The sequence below is a fragment of the Sphaerodactylus townsendi genome, linkage group LG08 (genome assembly GCF_021028975.2).
Source record: "Sphaerodactylus townsendi isolate TG3544 linkage group LG08, MPM_Stown_v2.3, whole genome shotgun sequence".
NCBI lineage: Eukaryota > Metazoa > Chordata > Lepidosauria > Squamata > Sphaerodactylidae > Sphaerodactylus > Sphaerodactylus townsendi.
Window position 1 is genome coordinate 73,336,238 of NC_059432.1, and position 23,999 is coordinate 73,360,236.

General features: G+C 42.7%; 1 protein-coding gene across 1 annotated transcript in view; it reads left to right on the plus strand.

The window, feature by feature from the left end:
• ANKMY1 (ankyrin repeat and MYND domain containing 1) overlaps positions 1-23,999 on the plus strand; it is a 47,788-nt gene that overhangs the window by 18,148 nt on the left and 5,641 nt on the right. The window contains exons 11-16 of the mRNA XM_048506839.1: positions 10,711-10,818; positions 12,341-12,472; positions 14,785-14,898; positions 17,875-18,040; positions 19,198-19,255; positions 20,084-20,232. Of these exons, the coding sequence (XP_048362796.1) occupies positions 10,711-10,818; positions 12,341-12,472; positions 14,785-14,898; positions 17,875-18,040; positions 19,198-19,255; positions 20,084-20,232 (727 nt within the window). The remainder of the gene's footprint in view (positions 1-10,710; positions 10,819-12,340; positions 12,473-14,784; positions 14,899-17,874; positions 18,041-19,197; positions 19,256-20,083; positions 20,233-23,999) is intronic.

The following is a 23,999-nucleotide window of genomic DNA, read 5'->3' on the forward strand; positions in this document are numbered from 1 at the left end:
CTCTTTTCCATTAAGTTGAAGTATTTTGCTAACAATGATGATCTTTAAACCTGCCAGTCTTTCAGTTGTTATCTTGGTAAGGAAATAATGTTTAAAAGTGAGAACTGTATATTGGTTTTCTATAAGAGACATCCAAGTATCTCTGCTTTGCTGATATCTGATCTCCAAGCCTTAGGGCCCAGTTATTTGAGGAATTTCAGTCATCTGGGAACTGGCATCCAGGCTGCTACAGTTAATCATAAGCTCAGTCTATGCTGCCAGATGTGCCATCAGCACTGAGCTACTTGGAATCTTTTCTGCTTCTACAGGTATCCTGTGCAGGGATCTGAATTCTTGACCAAGAATGCTAGATTGCCAAGCTGGATAAATATTTTTATTCCATTTTTATTAGACATGTCATTTTGCTAGACATTTTTAAAGTAATGGAAACAAAGATATTATTACATGCAATTCCTGTAATGTTTTACATTCAAGAAAATAGAAGTTTGCTTAAATCTAACGGGTGAGTAAAACCTCCAGAGTAGAAAAGGAAGCGGAAGACATTGTTTTAGTCTGTTCGTTCACTCATTATTTCCCCTAAACTGTTTGGAGCCCTGGAGTTGAACAATGTCGGCATGATTGGTTTAGTTCAGTATTGCAGGTGTATCTAAGATGGTGAATCCAGGCAGTGGTGCCTACCACTAGCCATCTAGTGATGAGAGAAATTAATGCTAGAAAAGTTAAAGAGGGTCTGTGTGTTTCAGGGTTGCTGAATACCCAAACTTCGCTTATTCAGACCAAAGGCAGAGTGAATGCAATGTAGGCCAGGACAGTGGTTTAGCTAGAGAGGACCATTTATGTATGTATGTATGTATGTATGTATGTATGTATGTATGTATGTATGTATGTATGTATGTATGTATGTATGTATGTATGTATGTATGTATGTATGTATTTATTCATTCATTCAGTTTTGTATACTGCCCTATCCCAAGAGGGCTCAGGTGGGGTGGAGCCGTGGGCAGGGCTGCAACCCTCCTCTCAACACAGCAGGGCTGCAACCCTCCTCTCAACAGCACCCCATGCCAAACTTTTGGCAGGGTGTAGTTGAGCTCACCCCCCCCCTCCGCCCTCATCTCCAGATGCAGGCTGGAAATGGGGCCAGCTGGCTCACCCATCCCCGATTCCCATGTGGAAGTTGGGAGCAGCAAGGTCCTATTTCCGTGGTGGCGAACCTTTGGCACTCCAGATGTTATGGACTACAATTCCCATCAGCCCCTGCCAGCATGGCCAATTGGCCATTCTGGCAGGGGCTGATGAGAATTGTAGTCCATAACATCTGGAGTACCAAAGGTTCGTCACCACTGGCCTATTTGATCCAAGCTTCATCCCGACTTGAATCAAGCCATATGCTCCAGGCTTTCAGCCTGCATCTTATTGCTCAATCCAAGCCTGGCTTAGACCAGGCTCAGACTGACCACAGGTGCCAAGCCTGTAGCTTTAAGCTGTTGCCATCACCAGCCAACAGTATAAAACCAGGCACTTGAGAGCACCTACGGTCAGTCTGAGCCTGACTTCTGCCAGGCTTGGATTGAGCTATAAACTGCTGGAAGCCTGGAGCTTATAGCTCATCAAATTCTGGCTTAGGAATGGGTACTTGCTGCCTCAGACCTCCACATGGGGATTGAGGGTGGGGCAAGCTGGCTGGCACCATTCCTGACCTTCACATGGAGATGGGGGCAGGGCAAGCCTGGCTGGCCTCGCTTCCGATCTCCACATGGAGATTGGGAGTGGGGTGAACCCTGCTTGCTGGTGCTCAACTGTGCCCCACCCCAGATTTCCTGGGCAGGGGTTCATGGTGAGGTGCAGCTGTGAAGGGGGGCATTTTATTAATTTTATTAATTAATTTTATTAATTTATGCCCCTGGGTCAGGAGGTTGGATTTTGAGACTAAAGCTGGAGGTTCAGCAACAAACACAAGAAGAATTCTGCAACACAGAAGCTTGTGGACTTGAAGACAGGTAGTCAGGCCAGTAGGTATCTCTTGAGACATGAGAGAGGGACATACATTCCACTTCATTTCTGGGCTTACATTTTGAATGAGCTTCTCCTCTCACTGTTGAGAGAGGTCACAAGAAAAGGTAAAGCCTCACATTTCAATAGTCAAATCTAGAGTAATACTGTCCTAGCTGTTCTGCTTTGATGACTTGATGTAAATGTCCTGTTGTTTGGGAGCAGTCCAGCTGAGTCAGCCAGGCCACCAAAATAGCAAGGGAGCTGTCCAGCAGTCCTGGCAAGCTGGGCAAAGATTCCATGGGGTGCCTTGTAACAAGGGAGCTATTTAGGTAGTGCAAGAACTAGATAGTAGGAGCTGGTGCATAGGAGTGTTGCACTTTTGTAGCTTGCTGACCACTCCATCTTTGATGGTGCTTAGAGTGGTCTTGGTTTTCACAGGGCTTCAAGCAAAATAGCCTCTTCTCAGGCAGGGTTGTGAAATGGGATGCCTTGTGCTGTCAGATGAGCACCAGATCTCTAGTTCAGCCTTGTTCTTGGCTTTTTATGTTCTTGAGGATTGTGTGTGTGAGATTACAACAGATCTGGAAACAAACTAGTCTGTGGAGTGCAGTTGATTTCTCAATTCTTCTGGGTTCATGAGAGAGACTCTCTCCTGGGTGGCACTTAGAGTTTTCCTCTGGGAAGATACCAATGTGCAGCAGGGCGTACAGAGGGAAAGGGCTCCTTTCTTGGGAATATCTCACCTTGTTTAGATGTTGGGCTTGTTCATGTCCTGATGACAATTGTCCATAAATGCATTTATATAACATAGACATATAATAAATTAGTATAAATGATATCAGTAATCAACAATGATATAAATATTTGCAAGGTGGTTAGCGAAGAAAAATGTAGAATTGTGAAAGCAAGCAGAGATTTTGGATCTTGGGGCCCAGGGATGCCCACTGCCCAGTATTGTACTCCCAAAAGCCACAGTGGAAAATAATATAACCAGTGGACTGACATAGAAATGGAGATTTATTTGCGGTTCTGGTGTGAAAACAGAACAGTTTCTCCAGAAGGCCACCCAATTAAGCAAGCAGAGAAAGCCAATAAGGTCCCTGGAGAAGACTGGCCCCTTCTGGCCAGTAAACACAAAATAGAACATCTGACCAGAAAATTTAGGAAGACCCCTAGGGCAGACAGTTAGAAATGGGATTGATGTTAACAAGCCCAGAAGAACACCCGTGGAACACTTAAAGATAGGTTTGCCAGTAAAGAAACTTTTCTGTACAACCTTCCCTTCTGGTTTTCAAATTTTCCTGGGCAACAGTGGAGGCACCTGGGCTAGCTCCAGCCAAAATACTACTCCAGATTTCATTCTGTCTTTTCATTGATTACTGTAAAGAAACTGCGGACCAGAGGGGGCATTATTTTAAGATAGAATTTTAAGATAGAATTTTAAGATAGAATTTTAAGATAGAAGCTGCAAACATTTTCTAAATAACCTGAAGTGTCCTGCATTTAGATGTGATGGCTCAAAACTTGACAGTGTGGATATACTCAGGAAAGACAAAAAGTAAATACTTCTTCACACCGCACTTTATTAATTCATGGGATTTGCTGCCACAAGATATAGTGACCGCCATTAGTGTCAGTGATTTTAAAAGTGGATTAGTTGATTAGGCAAATTCAAGGAGGCTAGGTTTCTCAACAACTGTTAACTAAAACAAGTTAATGGAAACTTGATGTTCATAGATAGTGTGCCACTAAATGCCAGGTGCTTTGGGGGGAGGGGCAATACTGAAGGAAGACTATTGCCTTCTTGCCCTGTCTGTCAGCTTCCTAGGGCATCTGAAAGGATGGTCCAAAGGTTGGTTCTCAGGCATCTGAAAGGTTGGTCCAACATCTGAAAGGTTTCCGGAAGTGACCTATCAGTCACTCTGGGAAACAAGATGTCAGACTAGATGGATCTTTTGTTTGATCCAGAAGTCCTCCTCTTACATTTTCAAGTACTGTGAAAATATTGCTTGCCAAATAGGGCTGCAGTTAAATACTGTTTATAATTTTAATAAAAAGCTTGTATTTTGTATTTTATTCATTTGCATTGATAAGACTTTTCTTGATTATCAGTCAGTTGCATTTATTACCATCCCACTACAAGCGCTTCAGAAGTCCTCTTTAAGGGTAATCGGTATGTGATATTGTATTTTTCCATCACTCAAACTGCAGTGACTCATTCTGTGCATTTGTGTACAGTGCAATCAAGTCGCAGCTGACTTTTGGTGACCCCAGCAAGGGGCTTTCAAGGCAAGTGAAAAACTGAGGTGGTTTGCTAGTGCCTTCCTCTGCAGAGTCTTTCTTGGCAGTCTCTCTTCCAAGTACCAACCCTGTTTAGCTTCTGAGATCTGACAAGATTGAGCTATGCCAAGCTGCCTTCTCTCAGGCCCCTTCCGCACACGCAGAATAATGCACTTTCAATTCACTTTCACAATTGTTCGTAAGTGGATTTTGCTATTTTGCACCGTAAAATCCAGTTGCAAAGTGCATTGAAAGTGGATTGAAAGTGCATTATTCTGCATGTGCAGAAGGGGCCTCAGAGATGCATTCCTGGAGAACATTTCATTTTCTCTGTTATTTGCTCACCAGTTGCCATGGTCATGACTCTTGTGTGTGTCACATGTGGGAAGAGCCTGTGGCTCAGTGGTAAAGCACTTCCCCTTTATGCAGAGGGCCCTGGGTTTGATCTTCACTTGGAAGGTAGTAGGTGAAAGGGAAGAGGAGGCCTCTGCTTGGAGCCTTGGAGAGCCGCTGCCAGTCAAAGTTGGCAATACTGACCTGGATAGACCAATGCTCTAATTTGGTGTAAAGCAATTTCAGATCTTCATCTGTGTGTGTGTGTGTGTGTGTGTGTGTGTGTGTATTGCTATCAAGGCACTGCTGACTTATGACAACCCCACAGGATTTTAAAGGCAAGAGACTTTCATATGCGGTTTGCCATTGCCTGCCCATGCATTATGACACTGGTATTCCTTGGAGGTTGTCCATGCAAGTACTAACCAGGGCTTGAAGTCAATTTTTAAAAATTGTTTTATGCATGTTTGAAGAAGATTATTAGTCCTGTGGTATATGCCCATGTAACTGAAAATCAAAAGATGGCAAACAGTAAGGCTCATTACTTTGTGGGTCTGATGTTTTTAAAATAGGTGATTTGATCATTTGACTGTTGTTTCCTGCACTTTTGTGCACCTGTCTTCTCAGTCTGCCCTACTCCAAAAAATGAACATGGATGTAGCTATTCAACCTCCTCCCTGCAAGGCTGTTTCACAATATTGGGACTTCATATTATGTTGTTGGCTAGAGGGAGTCTTGTGGCAAGACAACAATTTGGCGCAATGTGAAGCTTTGGCCAATAGAGGTCCTTAGTGTTTCGTTAGATTGGAAGGCAAGTTTCTTTTTCAGCCTGCTATAAATCTGTAATTTAAACCGTTTAATGGCAAGGAAACCCTGCTGGCTTATGATGCGGGGGAAACAGGCAGCCACCAACGTAGCTGACAAAAGAAACAGCAAACAAAAAAAAAGCTATAGAAATTGAGTATAATTTAATGCTTGAGCCAAACTGTAGTCAATTTGGCTGTGATCATGTCTGATGGCTAAGGGCAGTTTACACAAATGCCTTCTTATGAGATGTGTGTGGGTGCAGGGAGGAGAAGTAGTGTTCAGGGATGGATGAATGAACATGGTTTGGCCTGTTCACTGTCTTGAATAGAAAGCATGGAACAATTCATAACTTCCTGCTACTATTTGTAACCTGTAAAGCCACTCAAAGTTTGGGTCAACAGCATATAGAACGTTTGAGGTTCTTGCAGTTGTTTCCTGTGTTCAAATGGCTTTCTCAGTCATTCTTCTATATTGCAAAGTTCTACACCAAACTGGTTCTCGTGGGTTTTCTGGGCTGTGTGGCCGTGGTCTGGTGAATCTTGTTCCTAACGTTTCGCCTGGTATCTTCAGAGGTGTATCACAGAGGGAAGTGTAACACCTCTGAAGATGCCAGCCACAGATGCAGGCAAAACATTAGGAACAAGATCCACCAGAACACAGTCACACAGCCTGGAAAACCTACCAGAACCAGTTGAATCTGGCCGTGAAAGCCTTCGACAATACATTCTACACAAAAGTTCAACCATCTATTCTAGTCTTGGATCAGAGAACTGAGATGAGCCTTTTGTTTTTTCCATTGGAGGTATATTCTATCACTTTAGTTAAAACATCTTTTTTAGATCTCAGATTGCAATTGATTCTAAAACAAAATATGATGAATCTATTGGCCACCAAACAACTTTTATAAATGTTGATTAACTATGACATAGCTCTGAAGGCCAGTGGAATCTCAAGATTCTGAACCTGTCATCTTATTTTAATTTTACAGTATAGTTTAGTCTGTGCCCTTGTTATGTAAGATTTATTGAAATACCCCAAAGCCTGCCTACTCTATAAGAATTTTCTTGTAATGTTAGAAGGCAAGCTATTCCTCTGGAAATGAAAAATAAGTGAAGATCTCTTACTTCTGGCAAATCACAGAATGGAATTCTGAAATAGGAGAGATGCCCACAATAACATTCAGCAAATCAGTTTTCCATTAGAATAACTGAAACAGCTTTGGATCTCCTTCCTTCCTTCCTTCCTTCCTTCCTTCCTTCCTTCCTTCCTTCCTTCCTTCCTTCCTTCCTTCCCTTCCCCTTCCCCTTCCTCCTCCTCCTCTTCTTCCTCTTCTTCCCCTTCCCTCCTTCCTTCTTCTTCTTCAACCCTTCCTTCCCTTCCTTCCTTCCTTTGGCCTTCCGCTGTACATTTACTTCCCTTCCTTCCCTTCCATTGCCTTCCTTCCTTCCTTCCTTCCTTCCTTCCTTCCTTCCTTCCTTCCTTCCTTCCTTCCTTCCCTCCTTCCATCCCTCCCCCCTTCCTTCCTTCCTTCCTTCCTTCCCTCCCCCTTCCTTCCTTCCTTCCTCCCTCCCTACTTCCTTCCCTCCTTCCCTCCCTCCCTCCCTCCCTCCCTCCCTCCCTCCCTCCCTCCAGTATAGTTTACGTTGGTGGACCTGTGTTGGAGCAGCCCTGCACCTCTTCCAAGGCTCCATTTGCCCCCTTCCCCCTTTGGTTACACTTGTGGACAAGCAGAGCGGTCAGGACTCTCTGCACGTTTTTACTCTGATTTGCTCTGCTGTTGTCTCTTTGGCCTTAGACTGCTGTTGTCAGGGAGCAACAGCAAGATACGCCTGTCTTAGCATTGGCAGATAGTTTAGAATATTATCCCTGTGTAATATGTAGTTCCTTATAATAAAGAAATACAATTTTAATGCTGAAGCATCAAGTCTCCTGTAAACTTATTTCCTAATCAACCGTGTAATTCTGCTGTTCAAAGGGGTTCTCTCTTAACATCAGATAGTGGGATGGGAGGAAAGGAAGGAAGAAGAGATGTGAAAAATGTTTATTGGTGATTACATTGTTAAAATGGTTTAAAAGATGGGGGGAATTGATTGTTATGTTGAAAGCATTTACAGATTTCTCATTAAACAACTAGGGTTTTTTTGTTAATTACTTTTGATGATTGTTCTAGTGCAAATTAGCAGACTTGGAAAAAGTCCTACTTGATGAACCCTAATGAGTTGTGACCAATACTCTTTCATTCAGGAGTTGATTACTTCATTGACATATATTTCTTACCTTGCGGTTTTTTATTGCTGCCTTCAGTTGCATAAATAAAAAGTCAATAACTTTACCTCTTCATTCTCTCATACATAATTAAGAAACTGTAATTGCAGTAGGTCTTTATTTACATCAATGCAGTTCTTTTTTTAAGCATCATTTTGCTGCTGCTGTTGAATTTTCATGTCGTAATAGAAAATCCAGCTTTTAATGCAGTGTTTCTTCTGTGTTTCTGCTTTCAGTGCCATCACCTAAAAATGTTCATTTGCTATGTACAATTCTTTTCAAGTTGAAATTTGGGACAAGCTCTTGGAGGATAGTTTTGACTGCAGTTGCCTTTTTGGGTTTCTGTTTGATGGATATTCTTCTGTTTCCTTTCTAGCTTCCTTAGAAACTTTTGTGCCAAGGATAGCTCTAGCCACTCACAAAGCACAGCCTGATACAATCACTGGTTGGCTATTCTGGCTACACTCTCCATTTCAATGCAGTATGTCCCCAAGGCATGGCTACTGCCTTCTTGCATGTTGCACTAACTACATGTAAAAAAGATCCCAAACTTTTCATCTACTGAGGAAAATCCTCATGAAAATCCGCATTTAATATGGGGCAGGGTCCCAGTCCAGAGGATTGCTGCAGTGTGCCTGAGGGTCTTGGCCACACCCAACATAATTTTTGACCCCATACTATCCCACAAGCTGCTTTGAAAGTTCCCTCATTTTCAAAATGGGTTTCTATGTGTCCTGTAGTGCAGTTGCTTGAGAGAATCAAAGCCCACTTCGATATGAGGTGCTAGGCGTGTGGTTCTTTGGTTCCTGGCTGTTGTCCTATTCATTACTCTGACAACATTTACGAGCCATTCATTTAAAAAGCTATATCAATATTTGATGGCAGTGAACGTTGCTTCTTTATGTGCGGTCAGTTCTGTGTGCGTAGGGTTTCAGCGGGGAGGAGTAATAGGCTGAAACGATTGCCTAAAAGCTTACTTTGTTTTATTAGCCACTGCATGAAACTCCAAATATTAAAGTTCAAGGTGCTTTTTGTTTCTTGATTGAGATGAGCTTTCCAGAAAGCACCAAAGGAGCCTCTCTTTTCGTTATCGTTTATTAAGCACTGCCGTCGGTGCCTGACATTGCTTTATAGAATAACCAACATAAGTAAAAAAGAAATACAAGTCCTTGCTCCGTGGCACTGGTATTTAAATTCCGGTAGCAGACAGAAGTGGGGAACTGGAGTCAATGATAAAAGGAAACTCTCGGGCATAGGTGTGAAACTCGCGGCCCTCCAGATGTTATGGACTACAGTTCCCATCATCCCCTGCCAGCATCATGCTGGCAGGGGATGATGGGAACTGTAGTCCATAACATCTGGAGGGCCGCGAGTTTCACACCTGTGCTCTAGGGTTTAGTTTAGCTTCAGTTAAGGGGTGGTGAAATCTTAATGATTAATCCCAAAACTTCACATGTCACCCTAACATGCCCTCTTCTGTTACAGAACAGGTATATTCTATCCAGGCACTATGATCCAGAACCCTTTCTGTGCTGAAATGTACAGAGCTCTTCTGTGCACAGGTTCATCCTTTCACTGCAAGAAAGTAAGGAAATCTACACATGCAAAGGAATGTACACGGGGATCTTTGCTGAAGTGAGAGAGCACATATTTGTGCATGGGGGATCTTTGAATGAATTGGAAACTCCATGTTAATCTCGCTGAATGAGGATCTAAGAATTTATTTATTTGTTTATTCACTGCATTTATTATCTCCCTTCCTTGATCAGACTCCAGGCGAATAACAGAATTCTATAAACCATGCAATAAAACTAGTACAATGTATCCAATAAATAGTGCAATAAAACACTGTTAGGCAATTAGGAATGCAGTAAAGTGAGCTTTGAGAGCTGGTATGGTAGTGGTTAAAGTCAATTCCATTCAATGCCTTTTATTAGCATACCGTGTTTCCCCGAAAATAGGACAGTGTCTTATATTAATTTTTGCTCCCAAAGATGCACTATGTCTTTTTTTCAGGGGATATCTTATTTTTCGGTGTTCTGTTCATCCGGCATGCTTCCAAACAAAAACTTTGCTACGTCTTACTTTCGGGGGATGCCTTATATTTCGCACTTCAGCAAAACCTCTAGTACGTCTTATTTTCGGGGGATGTCTTATATTCAGGGAAACAGGGTAGTAGTGGTTAAAGTGTCAGACTAGGATCTGGGAAACGCAAGTTTGAATCCCCACTTTGCCTTATAAAGTTGCTGGGTGACCTTGGGCCAGTTGCAGTCTCTCAGTCTTGACCCTGGCAAATATTTGGATGGGAGACCTCCCAAGGAATGCTAGAGGCATGGCTCAGAGACAGGCAACAGCAAACCACTTCTGACTGTCTCTTGCCTTGGAAATCCTGTGGGGTGGCCATGAGTCAGCTGTGACTTGACTGCAAAAAATCAACAACCAGGGGTCATTTGTTTACATTATAGGTGGACAATATTAGAGAAGGCAGAAGTGAAAGCAGTAGAATATATAGTAAACAAAGCAGTAGGATGAGGGAGGGAAAAAGAAGAGGACGCTTTCTGAAAATACCCTCAGACAATTCAATCTACATCCCAATTCCCGGTATTAAAAAAATGTTTTCCACATTCCTGTTCCCTTTGTAATAAGCAAATAATCAGTGCAACCCTCAACAGAGTTATACCCTTCTAAGACCACTGGCTTCAATGGACCTCAGACAGTTTTAACCATGCTGGGGCTTGCGCTACATCTGTGTATTTTATGAGCTAATGTGACACCTGTGGGGTTGCATTCCGTGTGTAGTTTCTGCCAAGTCAATTTGAACTATTTTTGCTGAAGGGTATAGAGGTGAGTGCCTGTTCAGCCTTAGCTTTGGTTTATTGCTTCAGATTAAGAAATGCCTGCATGTTGTTGTTTTTCATTGTAGCCTATTTTAAGTGTCCAACTTATTAAAAACAAACATTTAAATCCCACCATTCTGATAAATGTGCATTGTCTTTGTTGATTTTATTTTATTTTGTATTTTCATTTCAGAATGCCAGTGAGGTTGTTCATCTTCTTTTAAGTCATAATGCGAATCCAAATCTCCTCTGGAGCGGCCACTCCCCTCTTTCGTTGGCCATTGCTAGTGGAAATGATCTGGTGAGCATTACTCTCTCCCCATGCACAAAAAATATTTTTCTTCTTGCAAATAGATTAGGGTTCCTTTTAAATAACTATTTTGAGTACTGCTTTCCCAAGTGGACGAGGGACACAAAAAACCTGAGGATGGCATAACACCAGTTTCCATTTTCTCCTTGCATCCACCCTGTCGGGTAGGTAGGGTAGGTTGAAGGTGAATGACTGGCCCAAGCTTCATGGCAGAATGGGGATTTGAGTCCGGCTGTCCAGATGATCATCTAACAAATCCTTCCTCTCATCATGCTGGATCTCCAATTGGGATAGAACTGATAGAGAAGCAGGCTGATGTGAAGTTGCCGACTGCTAGTGATTTATTTTACACGAGAAGAGCCCTACTGGATCTAACCAAATGTCTCACTGATCCAGCATCCTGTTTCCCACAGCAGCCGATACCAGATGATATCAGAAGGCCTACAAGCTGGCCAATGTAATCCAAAGCCTTCCCTATTAGTGCCAGCTCTCAGCTGGTACTCAGTGGCACACAGCCTATGAATGTGTGCGGAGGTCAGTGGTGGGATTCAGCAGGTTTGCACCATTTTGGCAGAACTGGTTGTTAAAATGGTGCTTGTAAACAACCAGTTGTTGGATTATTTGAATTCCACCACCGGAACTGGTTGTTAAATTATTTGAATCCCACCACTGGCTGAGGTCCACTATGTGGACCTGTCCTGCCAGACCAATCACTGGTATTTGGAACGTGGGACACTTTGCTAACATATCCCCAGAGCAATTTTAAATGGTTGTTCTTGCTCTGGGTTGAGCAAGGAGCAAAGGATGTGGTTTACAGATCCCTCCTTCTTCTGGCTGCTTGGGGTGTTCCACTTTGGGTTGAGTGGTAAGAGATCAAAAGGGCTGTGAAAGGGGAGTATTTTTTCATTTTGTTAAAACTGTTCATTCTTAATGCTACAGCAACTTGGTTGCTCTGAGGGAAAAATGTATTATTCTTTTTTTTTAAAAATCAGGGACATGTTCTTTATTCAAAGCAAAACTGTAGACCAGATTCAGCAAATGCTTAACAAAAGGGGCTTTTGTTTCCACTGGAGCCTATGGTGCCTTAAGAACAGGGAAGCGAGGCTGGAGGCTTTCCTACAACCCACTCTTGCCATCTTGGCGATAACAGCATTGGGGCTGAGCTGAGTTCTGATGCTGATGCCTTTGGTGCAGTAATAGATAGATGAAGCTGGTGTTGGTCTTCCTGTGCCCCTTCTCTTTTGCTTTGGTGACAGTGGAAGAATAACATTTTGCAGCCTAAGCAAGAAGAAAATGGTGGTCATGGTGGGGTGGGGGAAAGGTGAAGAAGATCCATTGGCTTAGCTTTGCTTGTCTCTTGCACCAGTAGAGATTTTAACATTTAGTGACCAGCAGTTCAGCAGCTGTCTGTCTGTCTGTCTGTCTGTCTGTCTGTCTGTCTGTCTGTCTGTCTGTCTGTCTATATATATTCATGAGATAGACTTAACTGACTCCACTCTTTCAATTTACACAGGCTGTGGCTGAGCTTTTGGCTTCGGGAGCCGACCCAAATCTCCCATTAGGCCAACCTATTGGAAGTGCCCTGTGTGCTGTTGTTAACCCTGCATATGAGCAGAACAGGACATTGGCAAATAAAATTTCTTTGGTAAGAAAAGTGGTAAATGTTCTGATCATGACTTTCCAGATATAAATAAAGGAGGATGCCTTATACTAGATATATTATTATTATTGTTATTATCTAGTTCCAAATTGTCTACCCTCATTGGCAGTGGCTCAGGCAGATAAACATTTCCCCCAGCACCTGCTACTTTAAATTTTGTAACTGGCGTTGGGAGGAATTTAACCTGGAACTTTCTGTTTGTAAAACACATGCTGTGTCACAGATGCAAGGTCCCTCCCTACAGGTGGGTGGGGAAAGTGAGTAAAAGAGAAGGGTTGATTCCGCACAACACAAATGGAATGTTGTACGACTGAAATATAAAAGGTTTTCTGTTGGAATTCCACACAGCTTCCATTTTGTATTTTTCCCCTGAACAACTTTTAATTTCGAAAACACATTCTAGTGCAGAAAGCAGGAAACGTTTCATTTTCCCGCCCGTTTTTGCAGTCTCCTCTACACTTCTTCTTCTCTGATAGTTTTGATAGTTTTCCTGCCGGCTGCCATTTTGTGATGCTCCCCAAGCACAGTTTCTCCCCTGGCAGCAAGGCTGTTTGTGATTTCCTTCATCTACGTGCAGTAATAAACTCATTGTAGTCTCCCCTTTCAGGAAAATGCTGTATTTCTTTTTTATTTGTATTTTTGTCTGTGGAGGATTCGATGCCATAGAGACGCAAGTATTCAAACCATTGAATCCATGAAGGGCCACTTTATATGGGGATAGGGCAGATTATCACAGTTATTAGTATTAAATTCTTACATTCTTATTTAAAATGCCATTACTTTTATGTATTATAAGGGGTGGTGATTTGTTTGCATGGTATTGAACTGTGGTGAAGAAAAGGAGGGATGGGGGGCAAATCAGGTCCACTCTTGAAAGTCTTGAAAATTTGCCTTTGCTGTGTGTGTGTGTGCTGACCAATGGAATCAAAGCAGACGGGCAGCAACACTTACATCCAATCATAGCACAGGCAACAGTAAGATCCAATTAGAGAGCGGGAAAAATCTTTGTGGCTTTGAATCCTTCTATGCAAATTAAAAGGAGGGGGAGAAGTGTTTTCTACGTGGAGGAGCCAAAATGTTTTATGTAAGCTAAAACATTGTCAGAATGTTTTGGTTTGGCACAATGTGGAACAAAAACATGAGAACAATTCTTTTCAAAACATTTTCAAAACATTTTGCAAACATTTTAAAGCCTTTGTATGGAATGGACCAAGGAGATGAAGATAACAAAAATGATACAACTGTGTTTCTCCGAAAATAAGATAGTGTCTTATATTAATTTTTGCTCCCAAAGATGTGCTATGTCTTATTTTCAGGGGATGTCTTATTTTTCCGCTCCACAGCGGTATGCTCTGGTGTTCTGTTCGACGGGCATGCTTCCAAACAAAAACTTTGCTACGTCTTACTTTTGGGGGATGTTTTATGTTTAGCACTTCAGCAAAACCTCTACTACATCTTATTCTCAGGGGATGTCTTATTTTCCGAGAAACAAGGGAAGTATAAAAGATAAAAGACTTGCTTGTCAACTCTGCTCAGTTCAATTACTGCTGGACCTTTCCTTCTGTTCGGAGGTTGATTTGGCCTCAGTGAGGGTACTAGTTTCTTGATGGTAGCCCCTACCCTGTGGAACAGTGTGTCATAGGAGGTGTGCAAGGTGCATTTGCTACTTACATCCCACAAACTTTGTAAATGTAAGTGGCTTTATTCCAGAAGCATTTGCCTGCTTATTTTGAGAGTTACAGCTTCAATTGAAGGTAGTCTGGTTGACCATGATTTGCAATTTTGTGGGGAAAACAGATTTCTGTAGTTTCTGTTAGGGCTGAGTTGCACTAAATGCTCTACTGGAATTGATATTTTGTGTATTTTATTGTACTCGTTTTATATACCATTGAAAGCTGCTTTGAGCACAGTAAGCAGCGGAGTATAAGTTTTTTAATGAAACAGAGACGATAACTCAGAAAATGGCAACCATCGAGAGAATGGGAGACTGTGGGTAAGAAACAGGAAAAGTAGAGTTAATTGATGGCAAAACCAGACATGATGCCGGGAAGATCTGTTCATTGGTTTTGCACCACTGTGTCTTATCTGGCTCAGAGATATGGGAAGCAGTGCTAGAAACTGGGGATAAGAAAGAGAGATAGAGATTCAGGTAATAGGTAGTGCGTGGTAAGAGAGAATGGAATGGGAAGTGGGTAGGAGAAAGATGAAAAGGTTAACTGTGTTCTGAGTTCATGAAAGCAGCCCCAAGATTCTTTGTGTCCTGCATTTGTCTATTTTTGTTTCTTTTGTCTCACCAGATTAATACGTTAATAGCTGGAGGTGCGGACATGCTGATGCCCATTACCATTGGGGACAACATTAAAAGTGCAGTGGGAACAGTAGTGGACTATGCATACTTCAAATTCTATCAGGTATTTCTTCAACACCTAGAATTTCAAATTCACTTGAAAATTACTTGAAACCCATTCCAGTAATTACCTAAAGTGCTAAATACTACAGATGTTCTTGCATCTGTTCATACTTTCATTAGCTGTCTAATTCATTTGTCCACTGACCTTTCAGTGGAAGAAGATAAATAAACTACTTTTTTTCACAGACAGTGTTAATGGGAAAGAAAAATGGTGGGTAAGACTCAAGCTGCCCATGCATTTCTCTCCTATATGCACAGATATTTTGGGACCTTGGCCAATATCTGTCCATCTTCCATGAACTATTTTTGGAACTTGTGGCAGTGGTGGGATTCTAAAAGATTAGCCACAGGTTCGCTCCCCCGCCGCGCCCTCCTGCTGTGCCCCCACCGCCCACATACATGGTTGCTGTGCCCTGCCCCCCCTTCTGATGTTGGGATGAGGGAAAGCAGTGGCTTCAGGGGGCTGGCTGTGGGAGACTGGCAGGGGTGCAGTTGCTGCTCAGGTCATAGATGCCTCTGGGCCAATGGTGCAGCCTTTGGGAGAGGCCTGCTAGAGTGCTAGCAGGCTGTGCCACGTGTGTGGCCTGATCTGCAGCCTGTCAGCCCCCCCCCCCATGGGGGGCTGACTGACTGCCAATCGGGCCGCAGGCACCTCTGGGCCGGCTGTGGGGCCTTCAGGGGAGGGGGTTTCCAGGTGGTTAGCTACCAGTTCGGGAGAACCAGCTGAATCCCACCTCTGACTTGTAGGCAATATATGGTTTATGCCAGGCATGCATATTTAGGTTTGCTTGCTTGTAGTAGCTTACAGAACAATGAGAATGATTTTTATATTTGCCGAAAGCAAAAAAGAGCACTTAGAAATGGGGTAGGGTGCTCCAAGCCTCCTCCTCTGGGCACTGATGCAGTTACTCCAGTGGTTAGGCAGGAAGAACCCCTGCAACCTTCCTCTGAACATGAAAGTTTTGACCTTTTCCAAGGATGGTCTTGCCCCCTCTGGGTGCCGTTCTAAAGAGGACCTATATCCAGTCAATAATTCTAGAGAAGGTTTAAACCATAAATCACATTTATTAATTAACGGAGTACTACTGACTGCAAAGTACCCAGTCCAGGCAAGGAAAACAAAACATAAACCTCATTAACTCTATCCAGGGTTTTACCAACTATAAACTTACATACACACAGAATACTACCATCAGCATATCTGTCAAACCTCTTTATAATCCCATCAGCACTTTAAGACTATTTTTGTGCAGGAAAACAGGATGTTGCCCAAAAGTTCCCAAAGGTTCCTCCCTGTACTACGAAAAGACTAGTCCTTTCTAACTCAGACATCCCACCCAGTAAGCCAATTAACCTGCAAGGCTTGGGCGTGAACAACATCAGCTGTAAGCAATTATCAGTTCCCCAGATGCTTCTAAACAGGGCAGATCCCAACAAACCTTAGAACCCAAGTCTGAGGTTCCAAGTTCTTTTCAGCTGCTAATATTTGTACGATAACATCACAGTGGAGCAGGAGGTCTCAGATATTCAGAATTTTCTCACAAATCACAGTGGTCGGTTTTTTCACCTAAAATATTGCAGAAATGAGAAATTTCTGGGTTTTTTAATGGCTGTTCTGTTCTCTGTAGGGAGCAGATCTGTTTTCCTGCACAACCTGCTGTCATAAAAAAATGGTCAGGTTTTATTTTTTAATAAATCATCACCAATTGCACCAATTAGCAATTATGCAGCATTTGTATTGCTGCTAGCCTGTGCTTTACATATAGCTGAAATGGAGATATAACACTAATGTAAAGTGTTTGAAAACAATTTTGGATTGGATTCAATCAGCTTTTCTGCCGACAAAAAATTAAGGAAGTGTTCCTTTCGTCACCCAAAAAGGCTGTAGTAAGGAGATTGAATGAAAAAACTGCCTGTGTCCAATCCTTTGCTTTTCTGAAGTCAGCATTTTTGTTATACTTGGATTGAATTTTGGTGCTGGATATGGTACTTCCTGGGGACCAGATGAAAGTAGTTTGGCTCACAGTACTCTAGTTCGTCAGCACTGCTCTGGAACAACTCAGCATGGCACATCAAGGGAAAATCAGAACTGGATAGATGTGAGGCACCATCAAAACGCCCATTGGAGTAACCCTTGGTCTCTAGCAGGCAAGATACATTTATGGAAATGGGATATCAATAAACATTTATTAGCCAAAGGCCATCTACGCATACATAACCATAATCAATAGCCCTGGAGGTGTTGCTCCAAGGGGACGGGGGTTGTGATGCACCAGGGGTGCACCCCTGTGGGGGCATGGCGGGGGAGTTCCGGGGCATGGCGGGGCATTCCGGGCTGGGGTGGAGGCGTTCCGGGCTGGGGCGGGGCATTTGGGGTGGGATGGGGGTGGAGGGCGCACTGGTGCACCGGGCGCTTTTCTCCCTTGCTATGCCTCTGAATAGCCCAAATAGCCCAAATAATTGCCCAAAGAAACATTTAGCCTCAAAAGTTTAAAATACTAAATACATAAACACATAGTAAAATCTAAACCTAATTTCAACTTCGTAATTCCATCCATCAAAACATACTGTCAGTTTTTATATATTGATTTTGTACCTATTTGTCTACTGACTGCACTTTCATGGTCCCTGCAGAGTTGGTCACCATATTGAAGGCTTTGTGCAAAACTTGTGTCAATGCATGTTTACTCCTCTTTCCAAGTAGGAGAGAAAGGGCCAGCAGAGAATCCTTTTACACACATACACATCAGAGCGGGGATAGATCAGGCACTGATTTGTGAAAAAGGGCCTCTTTTCCTAAGAAAACTCAGCACCTGAAATGGATTCTGTTTCTTCTCACAAAAAGATGGCAGTTTACTGAGCATTCTGTCTGGTATTTTCAGTGCTAATCTTTACAAGTTTTACATTTGTTTTCCTGCCACACTTCCAGGCCTAATCACTGCTACTTGTGTCGGCTGTATGGTGTTGTGTGTTGCAGGACAAGAAACTGATGCACACCCCATTCCATGCTCTATCGCTGTCCGAGCGGGAGACCTTCACTAATCGTAAAAAGTTGCTGGAGTACCTTAGTGACAAGCTTCGTGAGTGTGTCATCGCAAAAGAAAAACTGTGGGACAGGGAAGAACTTCGAAGAATCAAGCATGGTGAGCTCAAATTAAAACTTGTAAAGCTGCACAAATGTTATACAGTGCTTTATGAAACTGGCATACACTGCAGTGGGAATGGAACGCCTGGTAAAAATGCTTCCCCACCAGTTAGGGTGGCTTTAAAAATCAACAACAAAAAAATGAGAGCTGGCCTGTTGGAAAGTCAGAGTGTCGGAGTAGGATCTAGGAAGCCCAGGTTTGAATCTTCATCTGCCATGGCCTCTTGCTAGGTAACCACAGGCCAGTCACCTCCTCACAGTCTCATTTAACTCACAGGAATGTTGTGAGGATAAAGGGCAGTGGCGTATTTGCTTAGGGACGGGGGTACCCTCTGTCCCTGGGCGTCACTGATCTGGTCATGTGGGGAGCACAAAATCAGCCCCCCACATGACTAGAAAGACAGCAAGGCAGCAAGAAGTCCTCAGGGGCGTGGCCCTACTCCCAAGCTTATAAAAGCAAAGGCCCCAGCATGGAGCCTTCCAGTTGCTTCTGTCCTCCCTAGAGGGGAAGGCAGAAGGGACTGCCGGCTGCTGGCTCAGAGCCAGCACCTAGGAGGGGGAGGGGCTTGGGGTGGGGCTTGGGAGTGGGGCCGGGGGTGGGCCCTGCCCCAGGCATAGCGGGGTGGGGTGGATAATGGATATCTCCGGGAGCCATTTTCCCCTGGTACGTCTCTGATAAAAGGTAAGGGAAAAGAAGAGGGTAAGCTGCTTTAGGTTCCCATTTAGGGATATGTATCTAAATAAAAATAAACCATTGCACTGGGAGTTCCCCTGCCTTTGCTATTTTCCATTGCAAGGGGTGGGACAATTTGCAGTGTGATGTCAGGCCATGTGTTTTAGTTTACTAGATGTTACAGGGCAGAGGGAGAGGAGAGGAAACGCGAAGCTGCCGCAGCCTTTGGTGGCAGCCATTAGTCGTCTTAACATCCGGTTTCAGCTTCAGACTTGAATGGTTTGGCTGACCTCTCCTTTCCATTTGAAAGACTGGATGATTCTGCCAGCAGTCCAGAGACACATGAGGGAAGGATTTGTGGAACAATAAGAAGACCACACTGAGCAAGTCATTCGAAAGCCCTGCAATAATTCTTATATGAATGTAAATCCAGGTTTTAAGGTGAAAATCTTAATTTAATTAATTTTCCCATTCATACGCAGCAGGTTCAAAAAAGAAAGTAGGATCCGGCGGAGCAACACACGAAACTGATGCAGCAAAGTAAGAGCGAAGTAACTAAATGCATCTTGTCTATAGCAGCATGAATAGTCTCTAGCTAGCTATGGGCCAGCCTTATATTGCAGGGCTTGTGTTCCCAACACATTTAAGCAACTTTTTGGGTTTATTTTGTTGTCCCAGAAGCCAAAATTTCCCTGCCGTTCTAATCACAGTTTTCTTGATTGTACCTTTTTCCTGCGTAGTGTTAGAGCAGCCCGCTTCCTCTCCAGTCAGGTTCTAAAAGGGCAGTATTTAAAGTATCTCTTGTTCATGGCCTGCGTCTGTCTCTGTGATATCAAGATTGCTGCAAGAACTGTCACTGTTAAGCATGCTGATATATGGCCCATTCTGACTTCCCCTTCTTACTTAGCCACATGACTAAGAACATGAGAAGAACGCAGCTGAATCAGACTAATAACATCCTATTTCACACAGTGGCCAACCAGCTGCCTTGGAGTATCAACAGACAGGGCATAGAGGCCAATATATTGTATTGAAGCTGCCTAATGCCCTCTTATCAATACAGCAAGACTGCCCCCAACAAAACTCTGGCTGTCCTGTGTGTAGAGTTTATGTCCAGGAATAACTATATCCTCCTCATTTTCCCCATTCCACCAGGTTTCTGAAATACCCACTATAAATATATTATCATTTAGCATCAAGCGTACCAGTGTCTCTAACTTGTCTCAGAGGCTTGGCATATAGGCATCTGTACCTCATTTCCTGGTCTAAGGATCCCCACCTCCCTCCCTGATTTGTGTGCTGTGTTCATTCCAGAAAGTTAATGTGTAAAAATTGACTGACTTTTTTTTTTACATTTCTCTATTGCAGTCAATTCTTTAAATATTGCTATCAATGTGGGCGATCTGTAGGTGTGAACCTCACTCCCTGCACACGCTGTTTTGACTGCTTTGCCTGCAGCAAGTCTTGTAAAGTGAAAGTGTGGAATGAGCGTCATAAACGAGAGTGTTTGATATCAGGTACGGTTTGTTTGATGGTGGGATGCAAAGCCAAGGTGTGTGGCCGGTGCTTATTGCAACAATATTGCTTGGCTGAAGGTGTTGTTAGCGGTAGTGCAAAGGTTAGTTGCTCTTTGGACAACTTCGACTCACTCTTCTGCTTTGAGGCAGCATCTATTTATTAAACAGTCTAGTAATTTGGTGATGGTAGCAGCATCAGTTCGATCTTGTTAAGGAAAATGAATCAAAGTGTGATAGATTGCAATGGATACACATATTGATTCATTCTACATTTGGTTTTTTCAAAGAAAAATGATCTTTTATGAAAGCCTTCGACAATACATTGATCTTTTATTAACTTTGGTGTTTAGTCTTCATGGCTTTTTCCTACCTCGTTGACTCGGATGCATCATGTGATTGGCGCCATCTGTCAACAGTCAGAAAGGAAATGCAGGCTTTATCACAAGAAAATGGTCAGCACTTCATTGGAACTACTGGACCTACCTACAATATATTGTGTTATCCTGAGTCTTGTGGGAGTGCATATATTAATTTTACTGAGAAACACATTGAGGAAAATGAGCTATGGAATCTACTTCCATTTCTCCTGTAAATGTAGTTGACTCTAGAAATGAAAAGAAAAAAACAATCTGAAATGTTGCAAGGCATGAATAATCTCAACACAACTAATGTTTTTTTTGTGCAAAAATCAGTTGCATTGCTTTTCTGTGTGGAAAGTCGTATACTTTTAGACACAGCGACTGCAATACAAAGCCCAGAAAGTGCTGGAATTTTATTTGTCTTTTGTGAAAACAAATGTTCTGTGTACATACAGGAATCTAGGGAAGCTTGAGGTGCTTATTGAAATTACTGAATCATGGTCAAACTCTGTGCAGTATTTCACAGTATTTTTGTGTAATACAGAACAACAGTACACATTTGTCACCTAACTGATTCAGACATTCAGCCTTTCAGAAATAGTTGTTTGGGAGCTATAATACTGGTAGGCAAGTTACTGTGCTGAGTGCGCACATAAAACTCCCTGGGACACATGAAAGTGCTTTATAGTAGTCAAAACTGTTGGCCTTTCAAGGTCTTTGTCTTCTGTGACCTGACTCTCCAGGACCTCACAGTCTTTCACATTGCTTAGTACTGATCCTTTTAATTGGTGGTGCTGGGAGTTGACCCTAGGACCTTCTGCACTCAACACAGTGCCACAGTGTGAGCCACAGCTCCCTTCCTAAATTTGTCTCATTAATTGTGATTCCACCAGCCATCTCCCTACTCTTTCTGGGGAGCTACTGGTGGGACACTTCATGTGATAACCAGTGGTGGGATCCAAAAATTTTAGCAACAGGTTCCCATGGTGGTGGGATTCAAACTGTGGCATAGCGCCAATGGGGCTGGGCGGGGCACGACGGGGGCATGGCTGGGCATTCCGGGGGCGGGGCATTCCTGGGCAGGGCTGTGGCAAGGATGCAGCCGCTGTGCTGGTCCTTGGGCAGGAAACGAATGCACGCAGGTGCAGGCTGCCATGCACTCCGGTGCACCTCCTGCTAGACTGCTTCAAGTTCTGCGCGCTACAGCTGAGAGGAGGGGCGTAACTAAGGCAAAAATCACGTCGCAAAATCACCAATCAGTAACCCCCTCTCGACACACACAAATAATTAGTAACCTACTCTCGGGAACCTGTGAGAACCTGCTGGATCCCACCTCTGGTAACCTCTAGTGATATGGTAACTTGTTACAAATTGTACAATTTCAGCATGAAATGCTTACCACACAGATACTTTGGGCAACTCCTTCGTAGCTGTTGTATGGCTTGAAGAAGCCCGTTGTATATCAGCATCCAAGTTTTGATTTGCAAAATCAAGGAATAACTGTGCACTTACTTCAAAATCATGGGCTTTAACTTTAGCCTGTACAAGGTTTTCACTGATTCTGCAGACTCCACACAACATAATGAACATAAATGGGTCATGTTGTGCCACCTTGAGCTTCCTTCAGATTTTTTTTTCATTATCAGCCTTACATCTTTTCTGTATAGTCTGGATTCCGTAAAAATGTTGTTGACTTAATTTGAAATTCAGGTGCAAGTTTGTTTAAACTAACAGTCATGTACAGTGTATCCAATGCAAAGTAATGGACCTAGAATCATTCACACATGTACTCTGGTTCTGTGACTGAAACAAACGATGCAAATAGCATGAGATTTACTTGATATAAATATTTATACCCCTCTGTTAGATTTTGGGAATTATCCATGTACGCTGTGGATAGTGAACAGAGTTTACAGAATGTCAGTTCCTTCTTTGACTCCAAAAAGGCACAAGAATTTCTGGAAAAGCTAGCCTTCAAGGTCCTCTAGCTGACTGATTAAATGTCATCATTGCAAAGACCAGGTTCTTTAATGTAAACCTGATACATGTTAATGATATTGAAAAAGGATTTCTGCTATCATTTATATAATCTGTAGGTAACAAGCATACAGTCTTTACAAACCTAGGAGGTGCTTGTAACATCTATGGGATCTTGCTAATTGGTAATTGGTTCTGTTGAGATCAGCTTAAAAGCCTTATTCAAATGAATGAAAACTATGGAAGAGGATACATAAATGGGCTACATTCATTCTATGCATACAGAAAAAGCGAAGATTGCATAGTCTGTAGATGCCTATGAAATGGACCTGACATTGTGTTTTCTAGAATGGGTGCTATTCATTTCTTCTGCAGTTACATTTGGAAGCTAATGTGATTAAAAATGCTTATAAAGTCCATAAAGTATGATTGAGTTGTGAAGATACAAAGAAGATAACTTGCCTATGGAAAACCTGGCATAAAAGTCTCATCACTTGAATAGTACAGCCAAACACAAGACTTTTCTAATCTCTCAGATATTGAAACAGAAAGATGCATTTTTTTTAGTTGTACTGCCAACAAGTATACTGGAAAAGCAAAGACCTAAGAAGGAGCTGAACTATTGTGCCATAGATTATACTGGTTGAAGATTTCAGTTTATTATATTGGAAGATGGATCTAGCATTCCTTTAATTATGAGAAACTAATGCAATACTTGGATGAAAAAGAACTGTGCCAGGAGTAACAAACTTGCTTCAATCTGAAAACCATCTTAGTTGGTTATAATCCTCAAGTGTAGCTGCATTTCAAATCTACAGGTAAAAGGCTGCGTAGGCCAGTCTAATTGAGAAAGCCAGCCAGCAAATAAGACTATTTTATAATCTGCTCTACAGAAGCATTCACTGTCCTAACCTTTGCCCTCAATGCTGATGCTGAGAATGTAGAGGAAGGGGAGCATCATTCCGGAGGAGATATCCCAACAGCATTATTATTGGTGTTACATAGTTGTGGAATGGGGACTGAGAGTCAGTGCCTTGCCGGAAATCAGTTTGTGATTCCTTGGTGGAGCAGTTGGTTGGAACCAGGTTTATGAGCAGCATTCCTTCACTGGACTACACAGGCTGTTGAGGTTTCCATTGGAACAAACCCCTGGATTGTTGAGCAGGATTTAATAGAGATCGGGTTCACTTCCTCTGCCCTACTTCTGCTGAACAGCAAGAGAGACCAAAAAAAGCCTCGTCAAACATCACGTCAAACATCCTCGTCAAACATCACGTGAACAGTTCAAAACATTATAGGAAATGTGGTTTAACTGAAGATAAGTCAAAAATTGATTAGTAGCTTTCAACAGCAGTTTCTAATTATTAATTGGTTGAGTTTCCAATTAATATTGCTGTAGAAACATAAGGCTATGTTCATATGGACATTACT